This window comes from Hyperolius riggenbachi, chromosome 7 (assembly GCF_040937935.1).
Source record: "Hyperolius riggenbachi isolate aHypRig1 chromosome 7, aHypRig1.pri, whole genome shotgun sequence".
NCBI classification, from domain to species: Eukaryota; Metazoa; Chordata; class Amphibia; order Anura; family Hyperoliidae; genus Hyperolius; species Hyperolius riggenbachi.
In genome coordinates, this window is record NC_090652.1 from 31,374,853 (window position 1) to 31,399,877 (window position 25,025).

General features: G+C 46.6%; 1 protein-coding gene across 1 annotated transcript in view; it reads left to right on the forward strand.

Annotated features, from left to right (window-relative positions):
• The first annotated feature begins 14,806 nt into the window (after nt 1–14,806).
• LOC137525462 (phosphatidylinositol transfer protein beta isoform-like) overlaps nt 14,807–25,025 on the forward strand; it is a 32,594-nt gene continuing 22,375 nt past the window's right edge. Inside the window, exons 1-5 of the mRNA XM_068246560.1 lie at nt 14,807–14,925; nt 18,760–18,790; nt 21,004–21,149; nt 24,140–24,231; nt 24,345–24,352. Coding sequence (XP_068102661.1) covers nt 14,906–14,925; nt 18,760–18,790; nt 21,004–21,149; nt 24,140–24,231; nt 24,345–24,352 — 297 coding nt within the window. The 5' untranslated portion in view covers nt 14,807–14,905. The remainder of the gene's footprint in view (nt 14,926–18,759; nt 18,791–21,003; nt 21,150–24,139; nt 24,232–24,344; nt 24,353–25,025) is intronic.

A 25,025-nucleotide genomic window follows, 5' to 3' on the forward strand; every position in this document is an offset into this window, starting at 1 on the left:
TTTCAAGGTATACCGTCAATCTATAATTACTGTTGTAGAGGGTTCAGACCCCATTATGCCGGATTTTTATGATAGCAACGCTTTAAAGGCCTGATCCTTTATTGAGTTAGCAATCATGAAAAAGGCAAGAACCGCACAGGTATTTGACATGTCTACTCCCCCAATGTATCCACCCCACTACCCTCTATAGTGTAAGCTCACAAGGGCAAGGACCTCCCTCTTTCGTTTCCTGTTTCTGTGCAATTTATCAAATGAACATCTATAAGTATTGGTGATGTCATTCACACTACACATCGATTGTATGTATCCATACTTGTGTCACTGGTTGTCCTGATTGAACAGTATGTTTAACTGCTTATGTATCTACGCTCCCCCATGTTATATGTTTTGCACGTTGTACAGCGCTAGGTTGGTTGGTGCCGCCCTATAAATAAAAATAATAATGACATAGAAAGAGCTACAAATTAACAAAATCATAGGTCACGCGATGATACGCACAGAAAGCGCATAGCTTGGAGTTACACTGGGCTGACTTACTGAATATGGAGAACTAAACAATATACATGATACTCCAACCCCGTACTGAGTTTCTTAAAAAGTACATGCTATTAGATAGCAGATGTTTTTTAACCCTAATCTGGGTCATATGAAGAAGTCACAGGGTTACTGAAAGTTTGGCAAATGAGCAGATCTGTGACTTCAGCACCTGTACATTTTTGTGACGGTTCATAAAGTGATGTATTAGCACATAAACTGAAGATGTCATCATGCACAGGGGTGTCAGTACTTACATGTAGTCTAAGCCTGGCTCCCCTCCTCCTTGGCATTGCTCCATTTCTATGGTGTAGATGTAGAACTTTATCTACACCTGATTGTCATAGCAGTTTTGGAGACCTTGACCCGTATTTTGGACCTTTTACCTTCCATGGCAGTCAACACCTTGCATTACTATAGCTGTAGCCATGGAATAATCAACTAAGGTCTAAAGGTGGACCATATCACATACTCCTATGTATTGTTTTAACCTATACATATGGTCAGGGCCACCTTCAGAAATTTCTGGGCCCCATACTGGGCAGACCAACTGGGTAAAAATAGCGAATCGAGAAAGGGGACCGGGAGGACAGCGAGAGACCAAGAAGCCTATGAGATCCCTCTCACAACTTGCAGCTCTAGTCAAGTGTCTGATAAGTGCCTTCATGTGCTTCATGGTAGGACCCCCCCTGGCATGGCCCCAGAATCCCCTGGGCCCCATACACCAGTCCTCCCACTCATGATCTTTCTGAGGCCCAGTTTAAAACAGAGCATGCATCTATAACGATCCTGGCTTGAATTTATGATAGTTTATTTACTAGATTTATTCAGGCCTCGGAGGAAGCAACTTTTATTTTGCTGCGAAACGCTCGTCAGGCATTACTGCAAGTTGAGTTTTCAGACACATAAGAAACACTTTGTCCTATCTTGTTTATGGACAACCGTTGTGGGGTTTTTATCAAAATCGCTATGAATTTCACACGTGCGGTAATAGATTGGTAAATTATCAAACATCTTCATGACAATTCACAATCTATTTCCCCTTATGCAATATTTCCTTTTATATTGTAAAAGAATCATGCTGTATTTCATTTGGTATTTGCTGGATTAGTGCACTGCATGGAAAATGGAAGCCAGATCTATTACAGAGGGGCGGTCCTAACAATAATCATTTGAATCACGTGATTCAGGCAGTAAAATCTAGGGGGCGAGGTTTGGACAAGCAGTTTGGACAACCTGGTGCCTGCCTCCTCTCTGCTCTCCCACCTGACTTCCTGGCATTCACACTACCCTCCGTCCTCATTCAACCGGTGGCACCAGCCACAACCAATCAGGTGGGAGTGCTGGCACCAGACCAGCCAATCACAGCCGCCCGCTGCTCCTTTTGCTAACTGATGCTGATGGTCTCGCGGGTGGGACCAAGGCACTGTCATTGGGCCAATCACTGCACTCGATCAATCGCAGTCTTCAGATCAGCTCTACTGTCCCCACCGGCTGCCAATATCTCCTGTTATTCCAGGTGTGACTGCAGAAATCAAAAGAGTGACATCCGGGCAATTGGTGAGAAAAAAATGCTATATGTCAACCTCTAAAAACAATAATATTGAGGAGCGCTGGAGATAAAAATTGTGAACACTTTATTTCGTTTTATACTGTAATACAGATTGATTAAAGATATTATAAAATCTCCTCTCTTATGTTGTCATCTATGCATATGCTTTGCACCAACATGCACACACTACATACACACTCTGCAGCGCGTTCCGGTGTTCCCTATAAAAAATTAATGAGAAAAGTGTGCACCAATAAAAAAAACAGTCTATTAAAAAAAAAAAAGTTTGTCTTTCAGCAAAAATTCCCTTTTTTTTATAAAAGTTGCACAATTCCATAGATAAATACTGTACTTTGTATCCCTTTAAGACCATCAAGTCCTTGCTTCTATAACACTTTGATTAAAGTCGTTATATATACCAGTATCTCCATCTTAAACACTCATTCAATGCTTTGCACCAACATGCACACACTACATACACACTCTGCAGTGCGTTCCGGTGTCCCCTAAAAAAAAATGAATGAAAAAAGTGTGCACCAATAAAAAAAACAGTCTATTAAAAAAAAAAAAAGTTTGTCTTTCAGCAAAAATCAATTTTTTCATAAAAGTTGCACAATTCCATAGATAAATACTGTTCTTTGTATCCCTTTAAGACCATAAAGTCCTTGATTCTGTAATACTTTGATTAAAGTTGTTATATATACCAGTATCTCCACCTTAAACACTCATTCAATGGTTCATGCAAAAAAGTGCAATTCCAATGGCCCCGCTGGGGTTAACTTACATATTTGAGTCCCCAGGGAGAAAAGCGCTATATAAATATTATTGTTATTGTTATTTCTTTCTATCTGGCATCCAACTGACATCTGTAAGAGCTGTTGATCAGAGTCCCGGCCGGTGGCTCCTCTCGCAATGACGGCACTGGAGACAGCCGCAGCTCCCGAGACAGCACCAGCGTGAACGGGAGAGCGAGCAGACTCCATCATTGTAAGCGGAACCACTGGCCGGGACTCTGCTCAACAGCTCTTACAGATGACAGATGAAAGCCAGATAGAAAGTAATTTGTAAGTTAACCCCAGCGGGGCCATTGGAATTGCACTTCTTTGCATGAACCATTGAATGAGTGTTTAAGGTGGAGATACTGGTATATATAACAACTTTAATCAAAGTATTATAGAAGCAAGGACTTTGATTCATTCATTTTTTTTATAGGGGACACCGGAACGCTCTGCAGAGTGTGTATGTAGTGTGTGCATGTTGGTGCAAAGCATATGCATAGATGACAACATAAGAGAGGAGATTTTACAATATCTTTAATCAATCTGTATTACAGTATAAATACAATTAAGTGTTCACAATTTTTATCTCTGGTGCTCCTCAATATTATTGTTTTTAGTACTCAGCTTTGGGTGGGTAGGAAGTAGTCCCACCTATAGAGGTAGCAGCAGGACAATTAGCAGCAGCGCCTATTAGCTCCCCTCACTATCTTTGTATGTCATCCTATCTTTATAACCATTACTAGTAAGAATTTTAAAATGTTCACTTTCTATGCACAGAAAAAAGGTAACGCTATACATGTGAGTGCTGCAGCCAGTGCTTTGTCAGGAGTTACGGTACCCTCTCATGCAGTACTCTTGATCTGCCACAAGATGCCGCCACATGATCAACAGTTGTGAGCAGTCTTCTTACACATCATTATGTACATAATTCTTTTAGATTTTTATGCATTTATAAACATATTCCGTGTTGTTGTACAGAGTAAGAAATAAACATGGGGTACATAATACAGACAAAGGTATACGCCAAATATAGACACGGGTGCATAATACAGAATTGGTAGACAAAGTCATCATAGTGACAAATGTCACATGATGGACAAAAAGTAGATCAGCAGGACAGCCAAGCAACTGGTATTGCTTATAAGGAAATAAATATATCTCTTGCTTCAGGTTCACTAGTAAAAAAAGGCAGTTGCTCTAAAACCAAGCAGCACCCAGCTGATATATGGCTGCAGAAAAGGATTCTCAGCCAATTAAGAGTCACGTATAGTGTAATTACATCTGCAGCACAAACACACTTTTTAGGAAATGAAGAGAGAGAAATGTGTACACCATTTCATGACTAGCAGCACTAGGAAAGAATTGTGTTTTTATCGTTAGACTAGCGGTAGGTCTTCCCTGAGAGGACCCGTCACCTCCGTGGGGAAGTCTAGTAGGGAATAATTTGTGCACATATTATTTATGCTGAAGCTAACATCCTCCTTTGCTGTACCTGTTTTGAATGCATGTTGTGTATTTTAGTCCACATTGCGGAGCTCTGCACATCTATTGCAGGTAGTCAATTCGGGTGCAGCCTGTATGGAAGCGCTGCCAATGTCTCCTGCTGTACAAAACTCATGTAAGTATACTTATGGCTAGCGGCATCCATGTGCATCAATTTGTATTAAAATTATAGATTAGAACTAGTACATGATTTGCATCTGATTTGTATTTAAGGCATGTATTTAGCCCTGTGGGGCTCTGCATGCCTCTGTTGGTCTACAATTCATTTGCAGTCTATGAGCGCTGTCATTTGTTTGATGTCTATTATAGGAAATGAAAACTGAATGCAACAGAGACATCAGTCCCACTCATTGCAGCACATGTTAGTAGGGACGTCATGTGCAGGCTGTCTCGATCCCCGCTCTAACCTCTCCAGTGTTACCCAATATTTTGGGAACAAGTGTTACATCAGAGCTGGTTTACCTGCAGACAAGGGTAAGGGGGAGAGTCATACAAGTACCTAGTTGAACCTGCTCTTATCGAAGAGGAAGTTGACAGGCAGGAGTAATAGATGTCTATGTTAATTTTCAGTAATCAGGCGCCCAGGTGGTATAACTTGGCTCTGGATGCAGCTAGTAGAAGACCGGCTGCTACTCAGTATTTATTGGTTGTAGACAATTGGCTACAACTATCAGTCATTTGGGCGCTGGATTCTCAGTTCGTTTTAGGCATTTTTGGGGGGATTAACCTCCTTAGCGATATGATTCTTTTCAGAGTTCAATTCTAAAAGTCGTACAATATTCTCTCTGGAAAAATCATATTGATAAGTATAGGCAGACAGATAGCTCCCCCTTTAGGCAGCCCTGTACACGTAGAAAGAGTGTGTCCCCCCCCCTCCATTATGGATTATTTATTTATTTATTTGTTGTATTTATAAAGCGCCAACATATTACGCAGCGCTGGATGGATAAAAAGAAAGTGCCCAACCCCCCTCCCCAGGTACAGATACCCAGAGAGGTTCACAATAGGTAGTCAGAGAATCTGTACTGTGAAAATCTTACATAAATAAACATACCAGCCTGTTTGTTGTCATCTCCTAGCCCCCTCTGTGACATTTTCGCTGCTCCCTGCTGCTTTCTTGGTGATCACTGTTTTATTCATTGTTTTTGTAAACAATGAAAATGACCGCCAAACAGGAAATACATCATCAGAGCAGGTGCCTGTTTGCAGAGGCTCCTCTCAGACGTGATTTGATTGCTGGAATGTTACACCACTTGTTGCCTTAGCTGCTTGTCTGAGTTCTGAACTGATCTTTCTGCACTCACAGCTGTTCACAAGGTCACAGCTCCTGAGCCTGCAGATGCTGGCTGTGAGCAGAGACCTTGCCTCTGACTAATACACACAGCACACACACAGAGCCTGCAGGGGGCATGGAGGAGGTGTGTATAACTTCTCCCTATCAAAGCAGAGCAGTGCATTCCTCTCTGCCTCGACAAGGCTTGACAAAGAAAAGAGGATTAGATTTATTACAGAGACAGTGCAACTAGAAAAGGCTTCAGCAAGCCAGACCACATTAGAAAAGGTGTAGGAACTTATAAGATAGGAAATAAGGCTGAACATTTTGTTACAGAGTCTCTTTAAGGTTGCCATAAAGTGATCCCCCATTATATGTAGCCAGAGTGCCTCCACTACAGAGTGTGCTCCCCCCCCAGTATAGCTAGCCAGTGGGTGCCCCACCCGTTCACTCTATGTCCCCCGGAGTGGCCCCCCAATTCCCTATGCAGAGCCACAGTGGAGCAACCATTGCTCACCGCCCCGATATCCTGCCACGTCCTGCTATTCTTCCTTTTGTCCTCCAGGTGATGCTCTATCTGTATGCTGAGATCGCCCTCTATGGTCATGTAACAGAGGGTGATCTCGGCATAGAGATGGGGAGCCTCAGAGGACATGGAACAAGATGAGCTGCCACACTGGATGACGGCGAGATGAGTGATCTGCGCTCTGCTCTGCATCTGGCCCTCCCGGCGATATCCAGGAGTGTAGCTCAGGGTTGCCGCTAATTCCTGAGCTATACTTGGGAATACTGACAAGGAGGTTCAGGTTAGCTTTGTGAATTATGCCTAAAGAATGCAGTGAGACCAGTGTTTGTGATCAGGCCAAATCGGATCAAAATCCAAGGCTGGATTTAAACTTTTTCCAGCTCCTAGGCCAACATTCTTGCAGTTTCCCTTCCATGTGCATCACCCCCCTTCTATTCCTTGTGCAGCGCTCTCTTCCATGTCTAATGCTGGGTACACAGCATAAGTTTTTCCTCTCGATAGATGGATTCGATAGATAATTTTCAACATGTCCGATATTCCTTCCAACCATTTTTTGGCTCGATTTCTCATAGAAGTGAATGGAAAAATAGAAGAAAAACGAGCGGAAGACAAGAGAATTGAGCGGAGAAAATGGCCGGGTGGAAAATCGAGCGGAAAAACATAATGGGCTCGATTCACAAAGCGGTGATAACTCAGTTATCACGCCTAAAAGACTTTAGGCGTGATAAGCCGTGCAATGCTGAGTTATCGCCGATTTGTGCTCTTTATCGCGCGCAAAGTTTTACGCGCGCAATCGCGTAATTCCGCACGCAGCGCCCATAGGGTTTAATAGGCGCATCGCGCGCACTGCACCGTGCGCAAAGTCTTGCGCGCGGGAATTTCGCGCGAGTTTCATTTTATCACGCCTAAACTGAGTTTAGGCGTGATAAGGGGCTTTTCACAGGCATGCAAACACTTTGCACCGCTTTGTGAATCAGGCCCATTGTGTGTACCCAGCATAACATTCATGTACAGCAGCCCTTTCAGTTCTACAGTATACAGGTCCCTGAGGCAGCAGCTCACTATTTCCATGTGTTGCTCCTAATTTGCAACATCCTTTTTGCAGCCTCTTCTTCCATATGCAGCGATCCCTCTTCCATGTCCAGCCGCCCCTTGACCAGCTGCCGCCCTAGGCCTGGGCCTTGGGAGCCTTTCCAGAAATCTGGCCGTGTCAAGATCAGATTGCATTGCTAGAGGAAACATGTACACACAATTGATACATAGAGCTGACGTCATTCTGCTTTGCAATATGCAGCGAAGCGCGCACAGTGGGAAACAGCGCTCATTATATACAGCTAATTTACTCTTTTCAATTTTTTGAGTTAGCCAATAAATATAATCTTAAAGAGAGCCCGAGGTGGGCTCAAAAAATGAAGCGGATCAGGTAGCTGCCAGAACCGCTGCTCCCCGCGGGCCGCCAATGGCCCACTTTCACTTTCGTGACCTCTGGGTCACAACGATGCACTGAGAGACTACGTGTCTCTCACAGCATGCAGGGAGGTGGGGGAGCAGCAGGGGGCACGGCCAGTGGGAGAGAGATGCTCAATGGCAGCTCAGGAAACCCTGTAGGAACGCCCCTGGTGGGCGTCTTGAACAGGGAATTCCTCTCCCCTGTGTTTACTTCCAAGTTAGCGATCTTGTCGCTAAACTCGGGGGTTATAGCATGGCAGTGGGGGGGCAGAGAGCGGCGGTTGGGGGAGACAGAGGCATGTCATTAGGCAGAGAGCATGCCTTTGTGTCCCATCTGCCAACCCCCCCCCCCCCCCCCCCCCCCCCTGAAGATCCACCTCGTGTTCTCTTTAAGTCAAAGTCTTCTGCTTAAAAGAAATATAGAAAAGCATTTCACAACCTCTATTTGCCTTTACTTTCCAATATTGTGGAAAACAAGGCTTATTATCTGCTCCTGGGTATAGCGACCTTGATATTCTTGCACTCACTGCATTTCTGAAGCACTGTGTATAGGTGTCAGATAGGATCATACAGGGCAATGGTTTGCATTGTGGATTTCCAAACACAGAATGTTCTGTTCTTCCATGTTCAAAGTCCTCCCTGACTGTGCTGAACTCAGAGCGCGACTGGAGGGATGAGAACAGCTATTCAAACACAGATCATAGGGTGGTGCAATGCTGTGCTCTCTGTCACATCTCAGAACGTTACAATATCACAAGAAAAAATGACCAGCACTAGTCGTTTCTTGAAAAAACAGTGTTTATTCACCAAAAATGTGAACAAAACATCGCCATGACATCCAGAAACTTTCAGAATGTAACTATAGCTCAGTAGTAGTAATAGCTCTTTGCTGCATACAGATGGATGGAGGTCTCCTCAGACATAGGTTACGCTTTCATTGCAGCCCAATCTGCTCACACTGAACTTTAGGAGGCACCGGAGCTGCGGCGAGGGCACAGGACGGCTGCCAGGGGCTGGAGGAAGCCCCGGGAAAGTGGATTTTTTGTTGTTGTTAACTTTCCTTTCTAAGCTGCTTTTCAGTATTTTATACACCTGGGGCCTCTGACACAGTTTATATTTATACCTCTGTTGGGAGGTTATAGTTTTTTAGTGGTTACTCTAAAGAACCTCTAAGAAATGCAACCAACCAGTTACTGTGCAGCAGACCTGGAAAACTGAGCAAGAATGGTCCTCCTTCCGCAGGCCCTGACTATGGTTGAGGGTCCTTATCTTCGGCTCCCATCGCTGCACACTCCAGTTCCCGCCACACCGGGCCATTAACCACTTCCCTACTAAGGGTTTTTTCCCCTTCTGTATCAGAGCAATTTTCTCCTGTCAGGGCTCCTCCCATTTATTCGCCAATAATTTTATCACTACTTAAAGAGACTCTGAAGTCTCCCTAAAATGAGGTTTTTGTTTTAAAAACCGCATTACCATTATTGTCCGACCTAAAACGCCGCATTCCTGCGGCTGAAAACCCCCTTGATCACCCCAAACTCATGGGGGTACAGGGCAAATTCCACGACTTTCTTGGTCGTGGATTTTGCTGCCGCCCATATGCGCGTCAGTCAGCGCATATCTCCGCCTCTCCCCAGCGCCTCTCAGTGAAAGAACAAAAATCCACGAGGGAACTGCACACCTACCCAGGAGGTGCTGGATCAGTAAATTGTCAAATAGTAGAATCCAGATGATCCGCACACTTCATATGAACCAAGTTCAAATTTTATTCAAAACATTGTGACACAAGCCATTCCATAAACCAACGATTCGTTTCGGGGCCACGCAGGGTCGCCTTTGTCAAGGCAGTAAACCATTCTGTGTTTTACTGCCTTGACAAAGGGGACCCTGCGTGGCCCCGAAACGAATCGTTGGTTTATGGAATGGCTTGTGTCACGATGTTTTGAATAAAATTTGAACTTGTCTCAGTGAAAGAAGACTGAGAGGGGCGGGGAAGAGGCGGCAATTGGCGCTGATTGACGCGCATAGAGGCAGAGCTGCGCTGCCTCTATGCGAAAGTTGCCTGCCCTGTACCCCCGTGAGTTTGGGGTGATCGAGGGGGTTTTCAGCCGCGGTTCTGCTGTGTTTTAGGTCGGACTATAATGTTAATGAGGGTTTTAAACTAAAAATCTCATTATAGGGAGACTTCAGAGTCTCTTTAACACATCTAAATGATCTACTGTATATCTTGTTTTTTTCCCCCACCAATTGGGCTTTCTTTGGGTGGTACATTTTGCTAAGAATTATTTTCGTTCAATGCATTTTAATGGGAATAATAAAAAAAAATTGAAAAAAAACATTATTTCTCAATTTTCGGCCATTATAGTTTTCAAATAAAACGTCCTACTGTGGGTAAAAGCCACACATTTTAATTGCCCATTTATACCGTTTATTGCAATGTTTAAAATATTTCCCTAGTACAATGTAATATTTTATTAAGAAATAAAGATGCATTTTTTTTAGTTTTGCCTCTGTTACTAATTACAAGCCCATATAGGCAAAAATAACAGCACTATACTCTCTTGGCATATATATTAAAAAAAGTTCAGTCCCTAAGGTAACTATTTATGTATTTTTTATTGTCTTTTTTTTTTAAGGCTAATGTTTAATTTAGGTAACTACGGGAGAGTGAGGGAGGTAAACGGTTCATTTTAATGGTATAGGTGGTTTTATTAAATAAAATGTATGCAGGTGTAATTTTACTGTTTGGCCACAAGATGTTTTCACACATTTTCTTCCTAATAGTAAGCAAACAGGAAGTAATGTGTGTAAGTGTAACTTAGTTTGTTACAATGACCACAGGCATCTCATTGATGCTGGCGATCACTGACACGGGGACTTAGATCAATGAATGGGAACTCTGTTCACATTCATTGATCTCCTCTTTAATGATTGGCGATGCCGTCGGATTCAATAGACAAACATCTATGTCCTTGAAGTCCTGCGGATGTAGATAAATCATTTCAAAGTACACAAGTGGTTAAAGCACTAATTTCTATCCTATGTTAGGATACATAGGCAACTGTCACTTGGAGTATTTACCCCATGGAATGGTCCTTTTTGAAATTGTCTTGATAAAGTTGGACTTTTCTGATCCTCTTTTGAGAGGGATCTGCGTATGTCTCCAGATACTCAAGGAAATCTGTACCTATACTACATGCCTCTGAAGACGAGACCTCTAAAGATGGCCACTAACGCTACAATTTGCTGAACGACCGTTTACAAAGGATTCTTTGTATGAGCGTTTTGAAATGATCGTTTGGTACCACTAATGGACAACAATCTCCTAACCAATCCGATCAGATCAATAAAATCGACTAACGACTACATCTCCACAGATCCATCTGTAAAGTTTCTGAAGTTTGCAGATGACACAACAGTAGTTGGTCTCATAATGGGGATGAGTCTGCATACAGGCATGTAGTGGAACAGCTTTCCTCCTGGTGCAGCAGCAACAACTTGGAACTAGCGATTAACGCGTACTGCGCATGCAAAAACGCCCCCTCCCCTTGAAGCAGCGGTATTTCCTTGTCGGTGGTTGGGGAAGGGAAACAAGGTTTCCCCGAACCAATCACAGTGCCTGTAATGAATAGACCCTGATCACGGACCGCGTCCATTCATGAGAAAGAAGTGCATAAAAGTAAATAAAAAAAATAAATAAAAGCAAACACTTCCTGATAAACCAGGGAGTGTTTGTAGTGCCATCTAGAGGCAAAAAGTTAAAATAAACACACCACAGATTTTTTAATTAAAAAAACTAAGATAATTAATCCCTTCCAAATCCCCTCCCCCCTCCACAGTTACTAAGCAAAGAGATTGGAAAAAGAATCAGTAAAAAAAAAAATCCATAAATAGTTGCCTTAGGGACTTTTTTTAAATATATGTATGTCATGAGGGTATATTACTGTTATTTTAGTATGTAAGGACTTACAATTGATGGGACACACAAAAAAAAAAAAGAGAGAGAAAAAATACGCCTTTATTTTCACATAATACTGTATATTGACACCATACATGGTACTAGGAACATAATTTAAATGTGATAGCTGGGACTAATAGGCAAATAAAATGGGTGGGTTTTATTTATAGTAGCATTGCTATAGGGGATGGAATTCAAGAATGTGTATTTTTTCTTTTCATTTTTTTGTATTTGCCTAAAAATGCATCGAAAATAAAGTAATTACTAAAAACAAATATTGCCCACGAAAAGCTTAATTTGTGATGGAAAAAAAAAAGATATAGATCATTTATACGTGTGATGAGTAGTGATAACGTTATTGGCGAATGAATGGGAGGAGCGCTGACGGGAAAATTGCTTCCGTCCTGAAGGTGAAAACACCTGCAGGCTGAAGTGGTTAAAGTGAACCTAAACTGAAAGCAAGAAAAAGAGTTTCACTTACCTGGGGCTTCTATCAGCCCCTTGTAGCCTCCCTGTACCCGCAAAATCACTCAAAGATCCTCCAGTCCACCTCCGCGGCTAAGTTTCGTTCTTCACCGACAGGCTCTGGCCGCGCGCGTCCATCACGCTCCTGTCACTGGCAGGGTCCTACACAGACGCAGTAGATTTTCTCCTACTGCACAGGATGCTCCAGGAGACGGGAGCGTGATCGAGGACGTGCACGGCCAGGGCCAGTCAGTGAAGAACGAAACTTAGCCGCGGCAGGGGACCGGAGGATCTTTGAGTGATTTCGTGGGCACAGGGAGGCTGCAAGAACCTGATAAAAGTCCCAGGTAAGTGAAACTACTTTTCTTGCTCTCAGTTGTGGTTCACTTTAAGACCTTGGAGATGTTAATAGACCAGTCAGTGAGCAGCACACACATCTGTACACTCAGCAGGAATGAGCAGTGATCAGCATAGGCAAACGCAGGGGGGATTACAGCTGCCCAGAATCCCCCCTTAGACCAGGGCTGGTGCAGTGTCTGGGGACAGGCACAAGTTAAGACACCAGAATATCTGCAGGCATCCTGCAGCTCACAGCACTGCCACCTTTCATTCCCTGCAGCAGTTGACTTTGGATGGAGCAGCAGCATGTGTACAGAGCATGGAGCAGCAGCGTGTGTACAGAGCATGGAGCAGCAGCGTGTGTACAGAGCATGGAGCAGCAGCGTGTGTGCAGAGCATGGAGCAGCAGAGTGTGTGCAGAGCATGAAGCAGCAGCGTGTGTACAGAGCATGGAGTAGCAGCGTGTGTGCAGAGCATGGAGCAGCAGAGTGTGTGCAGAGCATGGAGCAGCAGCATGTGAGCAGACCATGGAGCAGCAGCGTGTGTGCAGACCATGGAGCAGCAGCGTGTGTACAGAGCATGGAGCAGCAGCGTGTGTGCAGAGCATGGAGCAGCAGCGTGTACAGAGCATGGAGCAGCAGCGTGTGTACAGAGCATGGAGCAGCAGCGTGTGTACAGAGCATGAAGCAGCAGCGTGTGTACAGAGCATGGAGCAGCAGCGTGTGTGCAGAGCATGGAGCAGCAGAGTGTGTGCAGAGCATGGAGCAGCAGCGTGTGAGCAGACCATGGAGCAGCAGTGTGTGTGCAGACCTTGGAGCCGCAGTGTGTGTGCAGAGCATAGAGCAGCAGCGTGTACAGCGCATGGAACAGCAGCATGTGTGCAGAGCATGGAGCAGCAATGTGTGTACAGAGCATGGAACAGCAGCATTTGTGCAGAGCATGGAACAGCAGCATGTGTGCAGAGCATGGAGCAGCAGCGGTTGTGCAGAGCATGTAGCAGCAGCGTGTGTACAGAGCATGGAACAGCAGCGTGTGTGCAGAGCATGGAACAGCAGCGTGTGTGCAGAGCATGGAGCAGCAATGTGCGTACAGAACACAGAGCAGCAGCGTGTGTACAGAGCACGGAGCAGCAGCGTGTGTGCAGAGCATGGAGCAGCAGCGTGTGTGCAGAGCATGGAGCAGCAGCGTGTGTGCAGAGCATGGAGCAGCAGCGTGTGTACAGAGCACGGAGCAGCAGCGTGTGTACAGAGCACGGAGCAGCAGCGTGTGTACAGAGCACGGAGCAGCAGTGTGTGTACAGAGCATGGAGCAGCAGTGTGTGTACAAAGAATGGAGTAGCAGTGTGTGTACAGAGCATGGAGCAGCAGCGTGTGTACAGAGCACAGAGCAGCAGCATGTGTACAGAACATGGAGCAGCAGTGTGTGTACAAAGAATGGAGCAGCAGTGTGTGTACAGAGCACGGAGCAGCAGCATGTGTACAGAACACAGAGTAGCAGCGTGTGTACAGAACACGGAGTAGCAGCGTGTGTGCAGAGCATGGAGCAGCAGCGTGTGTGCAGAGCATGGAGCAGCAGCGTGTGTGCAGAGCATGGAGCAGCAGCGTGTGTACAGAGCACGGAGCAGCAGCGTGTGTACAGAGCACGGAGCAGCAGTGTGTGTACAGAGCATGGAGCAGCAGTGTGTGTACAAAGAATGGAGTAGCAGTGTGTGTACAGAGCATGGAGGAGCAGCGTGTGTACAGAGCACGGAGCAGCAGCATGTGTACAGAACAAGGAGCAGCAGTGTGTGTACAAAGAATGGAGCAGCAGTGTGTGTACAGAGCACGGAGCAGCAGCATGTGTACAGAACACGGAGTAGCAGCGTGTGTACAGAGCATGGAGCAGCTCTGGGGAACTAACAGAGCCAGGTATGAGCACAAGCCTGTGCCCTGCTGTGTGAATGCTTCACTTTCCCCTTTATTACTTATGTCAGCTGTCCTCATTATTATCTGTATCCAAACTGCTCCTGAGCGATCCCGTTGTCAGTCTGTTTTGACGGGAAATTGCATTATGTGTACCCAGCATGATGTCCTACCATATTAGTATACTGGATTGTGTGGCTGAGGGAGACATCCCTTAAATAGGGGTTTGCCCCTATCCAGCACACATATGGACAATCAGCAGGGAAAAGAGCAGCAGAAGTAAGCACATATATAGCCAGGAACTCGGCCAAGGAAACTATGCAGTTATTGGCCCCGCCCCTTCTCTCCCCGCGCCCTGGGCCGTCATTGGCTGCTCCACACGTCACGGAGCTCAGTAATCAGTACACAACCCCGCCCTTCCTGAACTCCGCCCTCCCAAGTAGTTGCCCAACAACCAGAGCGGAGATAGAGCGCTTTCAGATTCAGTCGCAGAAGGGGTGACGTCAGAGCGTCGCGCCGGCTCCCTCCACCCGGCAGAAGCATGCGTTCCTCCTCCTCCTGGCTGAGTCTGGGCGGCTTCCGGTTTCCGGCCTGTGTTCCAGGGGCCAGAGCGGCGCAGGGAGGGAAGGATGGTGCTCATTAAGGAGTAGTAAGTGACCCGGGGAGGATGGGGGGCGGCTGGGATTCGGGGTGACAGTGCTGGGGCGGCATGGGCAGGGCTGCTGTCAGCACAGCCGGGGGGAGGGGTGGGGTGTTTCTCTGACAGCCGGTATTGATCTGTCACTGTGGCAGAGCAAAGTGCTATCTAGGGCCACTTATAGAGTTTCTGTAATCCAGGTGCTGAGTGACTACATGTCTCAGCATCCCCCCCCTCCAGCTGGAGGAACACCAGTCCCTGAATTCCCCCGTCCAGTGCCTCTGACTGCCTGTCCTGGAATTCCTATCTGCTAGTTGTTGATTGTCTCTGCATTCCTTGCTACCAGGTGTTGGGGGACTACATGTCTCTGCATTCCTTGCTACCAGGTGTTGGGGGACTACATGTCTCTGCATTCCTTTCTACCAGGTGTTGGGGGACTACATGTCTCAGCATTCCTTCCTACCAGGTGTTGGGGGACTACATGTCTCTGCATTCTTTCCTACCAGGTGTTGGGGGACTACATGTCTCTGCATTCTTTCCTACCTGGTGTTGGGGGACTACATGTCTCAGCATTCCTTCCTACCAGGTGTTGGGGGACTACATGTCTCAGCATTCCTTCCTACCAGGTGTTGGGGGACTACATGCCTCTGCATTCTTTCCTACCTGGTGTTGGGGGACTACATGTCTCTGCAATCCTTCCTACCAGGTGTTGGGGGACTACATGTCTCTGCATTCCTTCCTACCAGGTGTTGGGGGACTACATGTCCCTGCATTCCTTCCTACCAGGTGTTGGGGGACTACATGTCTCTGCATTCCTTCCTACCAGGTGTTGGGGGACTACATGTCTCTGCATTCCTTCCAGGTGTTGGGGGACTACATGTCTCTGCATTCCTTCCAGGTGTTGGGGGACTACATGTCTCAGCATTCCTTCCTACCAGGTGTTGGGGGACTACATGTCTCAGCATTCCTTCCTACCAGGTGTTGGGGGACTACATGTCTATGCATTCCTTCCTACCAGGTGTTGGGGGACTACATGTCTCAGCATTCCTTCCTACCAGGTGTTGGGGGACTACATGTCTGCATTCCTTCCTACCAGGTGTTGGGGGGCTACATGTCTCAGCATTCCTTCCTACCAGGTGTTGGGGGGAAACATGTCTCAGCAGTTCCTCCTTCCAGGTGTTAGGGAGGGCCACATGTTCCAGCAGTCCCACCTTCCAGGGGGGGGGGGGGGCACATGTCCCAGCAATTCCACTTTCCAGGTGTTGGGGGACCACATGTCTCAGTATTCCCTCCTACCTGGTGTTGGGGGACCACAAGTCTCAGCATTCCCTCCTACCAGATGTTGGGACTACATGTTTCAGCATTCCTTCCTACCAGGTGCTGGGGGACTACATGTCTCAGCATTCCTTCCTACCAGGTGTTGGGGGGGGGGGGGGGGCACATGCCCCAGCAGTCCCACCTTCCAGGGGGGGATGGACCACGTGTCCCAGCAGTCCCACTTTTCAGGTGTTTGGTGGGAGGTGGGGGGGCTACATGCCGCAGCAGTCTCTCCTATCTGTTGGGGGACCACAAGTCCCAGTAGTCTAACCTTCTTGGTGTTGCGGGACCACATGTCTTAGCAGTCCCACCTTCAGGTGTTGGGGGACCACATGTCCCAGCAATTCCACTTTTCAGGTGTTGGCAGGTCTACATACCCCAGCAGTCTTTTGTTGGGGGACCACCTGTCCCAGCGGTCTCACCTTCCAGGTGCTTGGAGACCGCATGTCCCCGATTTTCGTTTTTTTGTATTAGCTGGAACCAGACCCATTAGACCCTCCTTTCTTCTGCTAGAAAATAAATATCAGCATCCCCTTCTTCCTATTGGTTGGAGACCTCCTGACCTAGCATCTTCTTCCTGTTGGTGGACTGACACCAGACCCATTTTGTCCGTTTCCTCTTCTGGAAGAAAACTAGCCCCTCTTTCTGTTGTTAAACTGCTGTCCAAGCACCCATTTATTCCATTTGTTGCATAACTACACGTCCCAGCATCAACTTCTTCCATTTGTTGGGAGATGAGCCGTCTCATCACTCCTTTCTTCCAGTTGTTTGGAGACTACCTGTCCCACCATCAACTTTTACCAATTGTTGGGAGACTGTGCCTAGTACACACCATACAATTTCCTTAGATTTTTCTGTAATGCTGGGAATACACGGTACCGTGTAATCGAGCCGCACGACAGATTCCAGCGCTTCCCCGCGGGCTCCCGGATCGTTACCCGCTCGTCCCAGCGGGCAGCTTCTTATCTTCCGCTCCTATTATTCTTTTGTTCTGCCCGCCGGTATCGAGCGCGGAATCGATCCGGCGGGGTATCGGACCCGTCGGAAATGATCAGTCGAGCCATCAGCGGCTCGATTGATAAGACAAATCTAACCATGTATTCCCAGCATAAAGGTGCATACACGCACTACGGCCGCCAATGACTGGTCCGTCAGACCCTCCCGCTGGGCGGACTTTCAGGCGACAGTAGCGCGCGCGTGTGTACGCGCTGTTGGCGGACTGATAAGGCTGTTTCTGAGCAATCCGCTGAGCGGGATGGGCTGATGGACCCGTTGTTCTCTGTAGTGGTGCGTGTGTACACACCTTAAATCTAACAGAAAACCTAATGCTGGGATTACACGTTACGTTTTTTGCGAAGAATCGTTCCGATAGATGCCTTTGATGATAAAATTCCGACATGTCCGATGTTCCGCTTGATTCTTTTCTGCTTGATTTCTCATAGAAGTGAATGGAAATAAGATAAGAAAAACGAGTGGAAGTTAAGAGAATCGAATGGCTATTAGATCGCGTGCAGAGTCGAACGCAAAAAACGTAATGTGTAATCCCAGCATAATGCTGGGAATACACGGCTTGATATAGAGCCATTCAGATGGCTCAATTGATAATTTCCGACACGTCCGATCTCCCGCCTGATCGTTTCCTCGCTCGATTCTGAACTGGAGACAATGGAAAAAGATAAGAAAAATTAGCAAAAGATAAGAGAATCACCCTCAGAATGGAACGCGAAAAACGATTGGGCGTGGAATCGAGCGCAAATCTATGAGCCGTGTATTCCCAGCATAACAGCAAATTGTATGGTGTGTACTAGGCATTACTTTCTTCCAGTTGTTGGGAGACTACACGTCCCAGCATCCCCTTCTAGGTGTTCGGAGACTATATGTCCTAGTGTTTTTCTTCCAATTGTTGGGAAACTACACATCCCAGTAGTGGGGCATAGTTTATTCTGCCAGTAGTGGGGCGTAGTTTATTCTGCCAGTAGTGGGGCGTAGTTTATTCTGCCAGTAGTGGGGTGTAGTTTATTCTGCCAGTAGTGGGGCGTAGTTTATTCTGCCAGTAGTGGGGCGTAGTTTATTCTGCCAGTAGTGGGGCGTAGTTTATTCTGCCAGTGGTGGGGCATAGTTTATTCTGCCGGTATTACAATAATAATATTTCTATAGCGCTTTTCTCCCTGGGGACTCAAAGCGCTGTGACCCTGCATTATGCAGTCTCCAAGGCTAGGATAAAGAGGTCAGTTTTTTTAAAGCTGTCCAGAGAAGAAGCCTCTCGCACTGATTGTGCAAGTGAGTTCCATAGAGTAGTGGCTGCATAGGAAAAGGCCCGAGCACCAAATGTTAGGTGTATCCTGGGAATAACCAGCTTCATCTTGCTGGCAGAGCGGAGGGTGCGTGGAGGGGCATAAAGTTCCAATGGATCCGCTATAGATTTGGGTCCCATGTGGTGTGTATTGGGGTGTAGTTTATTCTGACAGTATTGGGGTGTTGTTTATATTGCCATGATCCTTATGCTGTTTTTGTTTTCTCCCCTCGCAGTCGTGTCCGTCTGCCCATATCTGTAGAAGAGGTAAGTGCTGGTGTACAAAAGCTTTACGCTTTTTTGATTGGGTTACACAAGACTAGAATTGCGTAATCACAAAGTTACAACAAAAATGGGAACTTCCTGCTTCCTGTAGCGTATGTCCTGACCCCTCCGTGCCGTATTGCTCCTATCTGTGTCTGTATGAAGTATGGTAATGTCCAGGCAGAGGGATAAAGAGAACCTGTCTTATTGCTTGCTCTCTATGTTGTGCCAATCCTAGGATAGAACCTGAGGTCGTATCACATAGGGAGCGGAGATTCCGATACTTCTGGCTTGCATGCAGATTGTACCCAGCTTTGATTTGTGCCAATCGCGTACAGTAGCAAATGTACATGGCCAGTTTCCAAGCTCCATGCAAACCTAAAATGATTTGCATCTAATTGATCTATCTCCAACAGGGAGCCCTCCTTGTGCTCAACCCAGGTTAGGCTGTTAAGGTTCCCATACATTCCTTTGCTGTATGGGGTAGATCGACCATTAGATTCATTTCTGATCTCTTTCCTGCTCACACACTGCCCGGTGATTTCTAATAAATTTCATAGAGCCACCGCCTCCCTCCAAGTGTGTACAACTCCAGTGAAAATAATGTAATAAAGTGCTTCATTTTTACAATAATTATGTATAAGTGATTTAGTCAGTGTTTGCCCATTGTAAAATCTTTCCTCTCCCTGATTTACATTCTGACATTCATCGCATGGTGACAAATTTACTGCTGGCAGGTGATGTCAGTGGAAGTAGCTGCTGCTTGCTTTTTTGGCAGTTGGAAACAGCTGTAAACGGCTATTTCCCACAATCCAATGAGGTTCACAGACAGGAAACTGCCACGACCATGGTCCTGACATCACACTGTGGGAGGGGTTTCACCACAATATCAGCCATACAGCGCCCCCTGATGATCCATTTGAGAAAAGGAATAGATTTCTCATGGGAAAGGGGGGATCAGCTACTGTTGGGATGAAGTTCAATTCTTGCTCACAGTTTCTCTTTAAAGTCTCACCTCTTCGCTGCCCTGACTCCTGGCCTCCTACCGTGCTTGGCGTCACTGCACGCGCCTGCACCGTGTGTCTTGCTTCATGTAGGATTTCACCATATGTGCCATCGTGACGTGGTACAGACACTCGCTGTGACGCCAGACACTGGGGAGGCCAGGAGTCCTGCCGACAGACAGGTGAGCCTTTTACACTGCATGGGGGGCGCACTGTCGGGGTGCGTTAATCATATCGGCAGCTGTTATCACCACGGATTAAGCCCCCTAAGCCTGTTTCAAGGCCAATCCAGAGGGGTCCCTATGCTAATGGTGGATGCCTCCGCATCCTATACATACAATGGGCGTGTCCACGATTGGACACGTCTGATAGAGGATAAAAAGCCTGAGAACAGATTATCTTAGGTTTGCTCATAGGGCCATGAACCTGTAACCTCGTATGGAAGTCGCTAGCTATCTGTGAGTTTTGAGCCAATGTCTCTGTAATTTTTGCTTTGTGATAGGGGCTAAAGCACTTTTCACGGCTTGTTGCAACAGCTTCCTCTGAGGCCCAACATGTCCAGTGAGGTCAGAGCTGTATTCAGATGTGTGTTTTAGGCCTCTTTTACACCAGGACGTTGCGTTAGAGGGGACGTTGAGGTCGCATAACGTGCCCCTAACGCTACACCTGGTGGTGTTGGAGCAGGACACTACCAAGAGCCGCGTTACAAGCAGCTCTTGGTGCGCCTGCTCTGTTGGAGGCACTGCGGAGAACACGTGAGCGGAGCTCTCCATCACGTGGTCCCGCCAGCCAATCCGCGGCTGCTCCAGGATGTAAACACTGCAATTGCAGTGAATAATAAGTAGCCATGTGCCTGGCTACGTAGCGGTCTCTCCCCGCCTCCTCTCCGCCCATAAAATGAAAAAAAAAAAACCTACACAGCATGTGCAAACCGTCTAACGCGGCTTAGCCGCGTGTAAAGTACTGCATGCAGTACGTTATGTAGACGTTTCGTTACACTGTAACGCAACGTGGGCACTGTGAACAGCCCATTGATTTTTCATTGCTGTGCGTTACAGGCTGCTCTAACGTGCGCCTGTAACGTCCCACTGTGAAAGCAGCCTTACCGCAGTAAGAGATGCAAGTAAACTAAGAGCACCTGTATAAGAATATGATTCTAGGTGCCTCCTGTAGCCCTGATGTCTTATGTCTCTCTCTGTTTCCTCCCTCCAGTACCAGGTGGGTCAGCTCTTCTCAGTGGCTGAAGCCAGCAAGGACAACACAGGCGGTGGAGAGGGCATAGAAGTGCTGAAGAATGAGCCTTATGAGCGGGAGGGAGAAAAGGGACAATACACTCACAAGATCTATCACTTACAGAGGTGAGAGGGCTGCTTCTGCTCATGCTAATCAGCTTGCTAATGGTGGTTTTAACCACTTGAACACTACAGGTGGTGTTCCCCTTATGGACCAGAGCATTTTTCACCTTTCAGTGCTCCTCCCATTCATTCGCCAATAACTTTCTCACTACTTTTCACACTGAATAGCTCTATATCTTGTTTTTTCGCCACCAATTAGGCTTTCTGTGGGTGGTACTTTATGCTAAGAATTATTTTATTCTATATGCATTTTAACAGGAAGAATAAGAAAAAATTGCTAAAAAAATCATTCTCTGTTGTCAGCCATTATAGTTTTAACCCCATTGCCATTATGATTCTTTCCAAATTTTAGGGTCTAAAAGCGGTGCAATTTTTTTGCATCCTTTCAGACTCTAAATCCTGGAAAAAATCATGCTGTCAGGGAGCTCTGCACAGCCCCAGCAATCGCTCACCTCCCTGGCTCCAGCGCTGCAGTTTTGCTTCCATCCTCCGGGTTGCGCTGCAATTGCCGGCTGTCGTCATGACAACAGCCGTCAATCTCACCCGGAGGAAGCAGAGCTTCGGAGGAGCGGAAGAATGGCGGCCGACGTTGGGATCCCCTGCAAGGTATGTAATAACGCCTGCTGCGCGCATTGCTCTGCACACAGCCTCCAGGAGGTTACCCCGAGCAGAGGTCGAGATTACCGCTCTGAGCTCCAGTTTTCCGCTTCGACCCTAGCTCGGGATAACCGCCAAGGAGGTTAAATTAAAACTTGCTACTGTGGCTAAAGCCACACATTTTATTTGCCCATATGTCCTGGTTATTGCAACGTTTAAATTATGTTCCTAGTGTACTGTGACTATTTTTCCCGTTCATTGATCTCCGGGCGGGCGGCCGGCGGCGTGTTTATGAGCGGGAGCGCGGGCAGCGGCGGGAGCGCGGAAAGTACGGATTTCTCCGTCCCTGGGGGTAAAGGATGGAAAAAGGGATGGAGAAATACGTACGGGCGGGGGTAAACTGGTTAAAAATTGAGAAGGCACATGTACATAAGTATTCACTGCCTTTGCCACGAAGCTCATAATTGAGCTCAGGTGAATCCTGTCTCCCCAATCATCCTTGAGATGTTTCTGCAGCTTAATTGGAGTCCACCTGTACAGTAAATTCAGTTGATTGGACGTGATTTGGAAAGGCACACATCTGTCTATATAATGTCCCACAGTTTGACAGTTCATGTCAGAGCACAAACCAAGCATGATGTCAAAGGAATTGTCGACATCTGAGACAGGATTATCTCTGAACAAATCTGGGGAAGGTTACAGAAAATAATTCTGCTGCTTTGACTGTTCTGGTGAGAACAGTGGTCTCCATCATCTGTAAGAGGAAGAAGTTCAAAACCACCTGGACTCCTAGAGCTGGCCAGCCATCTAAACTGAGTGATTGGGTAAGAAGGGCCTTAGGGAGGTGACCAAGAATCCGATGGTCAATCTGCCAGAGGTCCTTGGTGGAGAGAGGAGAACCTTCCAGAACAACCACCTTCTCTGCAGCAATCCACCAATCAGGCCTGTATTGTAGAGTAGCCAGACAGAAGCCACTCCCTTAGTAAAAGGCAGGTGGCAGCCTGCCTGGAGTTTGCCAAAAGGGTACCTGAAGGACTCTCAGACCATGAGAAACAAAATTCTCTGGTCTGATGAGACAAAGATTGAACTCTTTGGTGTGAATGCCAGGTGTCACGTTTTGGAGGAAAACAGGCATTGTTTATCACCAGGCCAATACCATACCTACAATGAAGCATGGTGGTGGCAGCATCGTGCTGTGGGATGTTTTTCAGGGGCAGGAACAGGAAGACTAGTAAGGATAAAGGGAAAGATGACTGCAGCAGTGTAGATTCATCCTGAATGAAAACCTGTTCTAGAGCGCCCTTAAATCAGACTGGGGCGGCAGTTCATCCTTTAGCAGGACAACGACTCAGAGCACACAGCCAAGATATCAAAGGGGTGGCTTCAGGACAACTCTGTGAATGTCCTTGAGTGGCCCAGCCAAAGGTCAGACCTGAATATAATTGAACATCTCTGGAAAGATCTTAAACTGGCTGTGCGTTGAGGCTTCCCATCCAACCTGATGGAGCTTGAGAGATGCTGCAAAGAGGAATGGGTGAAACTGGCCAAGGATAGGTGTGCCAAGCTGGTGGCATCATATTCAAAAAGACTTGAGGCTGTAATTGCTGCCGAAGGTGCATAAACAAAGTATTGAGCCAAGGCTGTGAATACTTAAAGAGGAACTTCAGCCTAAGCAAACCTGCTGTCATTAAGTTACATTAGTTATGTTAATTAAAATAGATGGGCAATATAATCTCTTACCCACCCTGTTTTAAAAGAACAGGCAAATATTTGACTTCATGAGGGCAGCCATCTTTTTGGTGGAAAGGAGCTGACAGGGAGCATGAGACACAGTTCCAACTGTCCTATGTGCTGATCAGGGAAAAAAGCCTGGGCAGTTTTCTGATGGGTGAAGCTTAGCTAAAAATGCAGCTAAAAATGATGCTTTGGTAAGAAAAACAAAGTTCTGATGCTGTGAAACTGTTAAAGAAACACCTAGCCCTTTCAGTGCTGCTGAGTAGATTTTTAGTCCGGAGGTTTATTTTAAGTGCATGTGATTGCTCTTAATCCATTTTGGAATAAGGCTGCAACATAAAATGTGGAAAAAGTGATATGGTGTGAATATTTTCCGGGTGCACTGTATGCATTTATATTGCTGGATGTTCTGGTTGTACAGAGTTTTGAACTTCTCGTGTGTCTATGCTCCCCCTCTATTTGTTTTGTACTGTGTTCACCGCTATGGAAGATGTTGGCGCTATATAACAGTAAATAAACATTTTCTAGTCTGGACAAATGATGGCTCTCAGTGTAGCGTGCTGCCCCCTGGTGGTGGTCAGAGGATGTAGCTGAGACCCTGGTTGGTGACCAGCACTGTGGCCTCTTACACCTGACTCTGCCTCCTGTGTTGTGCTTTGCAGTCGAGTTCCCAGTTTTGTGAAGATGATCGCCCCGGAAGGTTCCCTGGTATTTCACGAGAAGGCCTGGAATGCGTACCCCTACTGCCGCACAAGTAGGTGCTGCTTATTGTGATGTGTGTATGAAAGTACAAGTCATTTATAACTCATGATGTGTTTCTCTGTTTCCCCCTCTCTCCGTTCACCACCATTGCTTGCGGAACTCCAGTTGTCACAGTAAGTATAGCAAAGAATGTTTTACTTGTTTGTCTCTTCTATAGACAGTTACAGATTACCCAGCATGCTCATGGTGAACCAGAACATCTAGGAGGGTGTAAGGGGGATACAAAGGACCAAAAAGCCTTCTTACTAAAATGCTATGGGGGAAAAAAAAGAGGTCTCTAGCTTGCTGGACAAAACATTGAGGAGGCTCCTTGCATAATACACAGATTTATGTTGTTAATCAGTTTCTGTTGATCTTTACAGAGTAGAATGAATCATTCACATCTCTTATTGTTCATCAGAATGGTTCTCGTCACTAGGGCTGCACGATTTCTCGGTTTTAAACCGAAACCGCGGTTCCTGTGAAGACTATTTTGGGATCGTCTGGATCCGGCGGTTTTCGGTCTTTAGTGCTTGGCCGCATGGCCATGATCCGCCTACCGCAGCCGCTGTGCCAAGCCACAGAAGCAGTGCATATTTATTGATGTTAATGAGCCGGGCAGCGGGGGGTGGAGAGTTCAGTACAGAGCGGCACACAGCTTCTCCAATCGCTGGATAGCAATGGAATGACGGAGGTAGTAGGCGGAGCTGTACGCTCTAGTACAGCTCCGCCTACCGCTGCCGTCATACCATCAGTATCCAGCGATTGGAGAAGCTGTGTGCCGCTCTGTACTGAACTCTCCACACC